The sequence below is a fragment of the Solanum tuberosum genome, unplaced genomic scaffold (assembly GCF_000226075.1).
Source record: "Solanum tuberosum cultivar DM 1-3 516 R44 unplaced genomic scaffold, SolTub_3.0 scf00210, whole genome shotgun sequence".
Taxonomy (NCBI): domain Eukaryota; kingdom Viridiplantae; phylum Streptophyta; class Magnoliopsida; order Solanales; family Solanaceae; genus Solanum; species Solanum tuberosum.
The window spans coordinates 449469-454694 of NW_006239135.1; the positions used below are offsets into that span (position 1 = coordinate 449469).

The 5226-nt window shown below is 32.2% G+C and overlaps 1 protein-coding gene across 1 annotated transcript; it reads right to left on the reverse strand.

Moving 5' to 3' along the window:
• Positions 1–1760: 1760 nt before the first annotated feature.
• LOC102579455 (protein NRT1/ PTR FAMILY 1.2-like) lies at positions 1761–4097 on the reverse strand. Its single transcript, XM_006355888.2, has 4 exons — positions 3923–4097; positions 3624–3841; positions 2916–3466; positions 1761–2775 (listed from the first exon to the last, which is right to left on the reverse strand). Exons 1-4 carry the CDS (start codon positions 4014–4016, stop codon positions 1878–1880), a joined length of 1761 nt encoding a protein of 586 aa, XP_006355950.1. The 5' UTR covers positions 4017–4097; the 3' UTR covers positions 1761–1877.
• Between the last annotated feature and the right edge of the window lie 1129 nt (positions 4098–5226).

The following is a 5226-nucleotide window of genomic DNA, read 5'->3' on the forward strand; positions in this document are numbered from 1 at the left end:
TTAAATTTCACCTTTTAAAAGTTTGAAAATTTAAATTCAAATTTCAAACTTTAAAACTATAAAAGTTTAAATTTCACCCTTTAAAAGTTTAAAAATTGAAATTCAAACTTTAAAACTATAAAAATTTATGAGGAGCTCCGAAATTTTTTCGTGTATATTAGCCCATATATCTAGTTCTCTGGAGCACCCATAATTTTTTTCTGAAAAAACATTTTGAAGACTTTCGTAATGAGTAGGGAAACCATTACATATACTCAAACCATTTTTAACACATATTTTTGTATTTACATGCCAATTTTTAAAAATTACACAATTTTTTTGATTTTTCTTATGTATTAGCCCATGGATCTGGCTCCTAAGAGCACCCACTAATTTTTTCTAGAAAAACCTTAATGAGGACCTCCGTAATGAGTTGGAGAACCATCACGTATGCTCACATCATTTTAAACGCATATTTTCGCATTTACATGCTATTTATTAGGAATTACGTAAATTTCTTAGTTTTTCGTGTGTATTAGCTCATGGATCTGGCTCCTCGGAGCACCCAAATTTTTTTCTAAAAAAACTTTATGAGGACCCCCTTAATAAATTTGGGAACCGTCATGTATACTATCACCATTTTTAACACATATTTTTGCATTTACAGAACATTTTTAGGAATTACCTAAATTTCTTGATTTTTCGTATGTATTATCCCATGGATCTGGTTTCTCGGAGCACCCAAAATTATTTTCTAATTTTTTTTTGAGAATCTCCGCAATGAGTTGGGGAACCATCACGTATACTCACACCACTTTTTTAACGCATATTTATGCTTATATATGTCATCTTTTAGGAATTACCCAAATTCCTCAATTTTTCATGTCTATTTAGCACATGGATCAGGCTTCCCGGAGCACCCAAAAGTTTTTTCTGAAAAAACGTTGTAAGTACCTCCGTAATGAGTTAGGGAACCATCACGTATACTCACACCATATTTTAATACATATTTTCGCATTTACATGTCATTTTTTATGAACTACCCAAATTTTTGGTTTCTCGTGTGTATTACCCATGGATTTGGCTCCTCGGAGCACCAATTTTTTTTTTTTGAAAAAACTTTATGAGGATCTCTGTAATGAGTTGGGGAACCATCATGTATACTTACACCATTTTAGTGCATATTTTCGCATTTACAGGCCAATTATTCGAAATTACCCAAATTCCTCTGTTTTTCGTGTATATTAGCCAATAGATTTGACTCTCCCGAGCACCCAAAAGTGTTATTTTGAAAAAAAATATATGAGGACCTCTGTAATGAATTGGGGAACAATCACGTATACTCACACTATTTTTAACGCATATTTTTGCATTCACTGGCCATTTTTTTGGAATTACCCAATTTTTTTTCAGTTTTTCGTGTGTATTAGTCCATGGATCTGGCTTCTCGGAGCACTCGATTTTTTTTTTTTGAAAGAACTTTACGAGGACCTCCATAATAAGTTGGGGAACCATCATGTATACTAACACCATTTTAACGCATATTTTCTCATTTACAGGTCATTTTTTAGGAATTACCCAAAAATATGTTTTGACATTTGATCAATGAATGAGAAATATTTCTTGATATTTGTTTGGTAAATGAAAAATATTTTACAAGTAATAATAATTTTAGCAAATGGAAGAGTTTTTTGATAAAGATTTTGAGTACTGTAGATTGATATTGCATAAGTATTTGTTGGAACCAGTAATATGAAATTAAAACTCTTAACACATTTCTATAAAAATAACTTCCGTAATATTAATATTAACTCTTGTAATATTTCAGGTGAAGGGAAGTCACAAGAAATACAAATGATTCAGACATAAAGCATAGCGTTCACACTTGATTGTTACAATTAAGCGCCATGGAAACGCTTATTCACGGAGTGTTCCTCTTCTACCTCAGGAAATAAGCTACTCTTACCATCACGGTGATGCTGATCAGTAAACCGACAAACGGCTAGAAAATAGAGGAAGTTAATCACACATAAGAAAGTCATTAGCCAGCAGTAGTAATCTAGATGACCTCTGTTTATGTTGGTCGCGAGCCAGCTTGTCTTGCCTCCGGTTGAGGTAATACTATCCACCATGCTCACCAAGAGACTGTTAATTAAGTTGGCAAGCGCAAGGCCAAAAGTGTAAAGAGCTGCTGCAAAGCTGGACATGGTTTTTGGAAATAGACTGTATATGAACTCAATCTGTCCAACCGCATTCAAAGCCTCAGCCACCCCGTATAGTGCCAACTGTGGTACAAACCACATAGAGGACATGTTTAACACAACGTTCGGGTCATCCTCAAACCCTGCATTGATTGCCTTATTTCGTCGTATGGTTTCTGTTATAGCTGAAAGTGCCGTAGCCACAATGCCCAGAAATAAGCCAATCCCCATTCTGGAAAATGGACTTATCCCAGTCGGCAGTCCAGTATACCTTGACAGTAAAGGCACCAATGCACGATCATAAAAAGCAATCCAGATTGTCAAAGAAAGAACGGTAATCATGCCGAATGATCCTGCTGGGATTTCAAACTGATGGGTAATGTGTCTATCCACGGTCAGTAGTTGATATATCGAAAGTGGCTGACTGAACGATACAAGAAGCATAATACAGGTGGACCACATGGGAAGAACTGTAAGAAAACACTTTATTATTTTGACTTGTTCCACAGAGCAGAGACTCCATGGATCTGAAGCTTTTCCATCAGGTTTCAACTCCATGTGAGGATCTTCAATTATGCAAGCTCTATTCAAACACCTATAATATAATATAATATACAATGAATCATCATTCCCTTTAATATACATCAAACGAAAACAAGTATAAGATGGGTAAACGAACATGAATGGATGTTGAAGATGTCTATACCATTGAGGAAAAGATGGAGGCGCGTATACCTGAAGTCTGTCGATGGTTCGAGGAGCTTTGATTCAGGTGTTTTATAGTAGCAGTCATCATTATAATTCAACTGAACATTGATATGTCTTTTTCTGAAGGCTGCGACTGCTACTTGAAACAATCCAGTGAACAAACTCCCTTCAGGTTTTGCTTTGATATAATGAGGAGATCCGATCAAGAAAACAGAAACAGATAAAACCATGAGCAAAGCAGGGACACCAAACCCAACTTGCCAACCAAAATGATCTTGGATATAAACAATTAGAGTAACTGCAAGAACAATTGAAACTCCTACACTGGCATAGAACCAGTTGAAATAGCTATCAATAAGCCTCTCGTTATCTAGATTTTCTTTGTTCTCCAATTGGTCGGCACCCAATGCTATAGAACAAGGTCTAACAAAACCAGCACCAATGGAAATAAGCCCAAAAGAACACAAAATTGCAGCAAGTTGGGCTGCTGTTGTTCCATTACAATCAAGTTGATCCTGACCGCAGGGTAACGGCCTGAGTTGTGGAAATATTGTTGTGAGCCAAAGAACAAGCATTCCCTGTTGAAAGTGAAGGCAAAAAAATGACAACTCGAATAAAGTTGTATAACATAAGAGAGTTTTAAGTATGTCAAATTTTTAATCTTTAGAACATTTAAATAGCAAAGCTAAATAGGACAAATTGAAAACAAGAATATAGGCAATAAAGTGAACTTACAATTAGACTAGAGATGGTTCCAATAGCCACAGCCCTAAACCTTCCAATGAAAGAATCAGAAATAAAAGCTCCCAAAATAGACAATACATTTGAAATTGCTGACCATAAATTAATCAAAACTGAAGCACGAGCAGCATCCATATTGTAAAATTTTGTTATGTAGATTATCATATTTGGTTGCAACCCAAAACTTGCCAATCTCTCACATGATTCATTCACTACAATACCAACACGAGGAATCAATTAAACAACTTACAAAGAAAGAGTTTAAAAAAAAACAGAGAAATTATTACACATACCTATGATGAAAGGAATGGTTTTTAAACCTCCCTTTGTTGAATTTTGTGAGTGATTCAGTAAAAACTCTTCTTCTTGTTCAGTGTTATTCCCCATTTTTTTCAAATTTTTTTTGTTACTCCAATCAGAGTGAAACAAAGAAAGGAATTTTGAGTGTGAATCTCCCAACAGAAAAGATGCATAGTACATAGAGGAGTCTAAATGGAGTGACAAAAAGTGTATATAAACAGACTAAAGTTTCATAGTGGAAGTTTCTTTTTTTCGTCCATTTCAAAAAAAATGAAATCCACCCCCCTAACCCATCTTTTTTAATTTCATTTTTTTTACTTTTCATATTCAATACGACAGGATTAAAGGATACTTTGATATATCTTTATTTTAAGATTATAAAATTTAATTTTTTAAATCTTCGTATCAAAACAAAATAGATCAATCAAATTGAGACTGAGGAAGTAATATTTTTCATATAATTTTTAAACATCAAACAATTAAATATTAAATTAAATTAACTCAATATAGCTTTGAAGATTAATCAAATTGACTCACATGAATTGAAATATGATTAATAAAACTGAACGAAGGAAAGTACTTCATGAAAATTTGTGTAGAGTTACTTTTTTAAGATAGTAAAATATACATTTAGCTTCCTTTTTCCGTATTGTCTTACTTTAAAAAAAAATACTAGTTATAAACATTTTTAAGACAATTAAATATAAGGTTTAACTTAAATTGATATGAAAAATAATATAGTGTTTGTATCAAGTTAAGTATATTACTTCCTTTAGAAAATAATAATAATAACTTATTCTTCTTTTTTAAGAAAGCAAAAAATATGAGATTTAGAAAATAATATGTTATTTATATCAGTTTAAGCGTTTTACTTTTTTTTTATAAAAAATAATTATAATCATTTTTTAAGAAAATAAAAAATATAGAAAAAGGCATAAATACCCCTTATTTATGGTTACACGTTTTCCCATTATTTTAGTTCATTTTACTTTGTTTTCACTTATTTAGGTTCTGAGTTTGTGACACTTCAAGTTTCATTAAATATTGAACGAAATAATTTAAAAAAAATTGTATTTGGCTCGAATTATCAATTGAATTCTTTTTTTCACGATTTTATCAATTAAATATTTAAACTTAATAAAATGCAATCTTTTAAATTCCTTTAACCGTTGATCAAGCCTATATGACAACTTGATAGTCAAATTAAAACAACTGTGTGATTTCACACATAAAAGGAACATAGAATTTTAGACTCAAAATGCTTAAAACAAAAACAGAATTAAAAGGAAATATATAT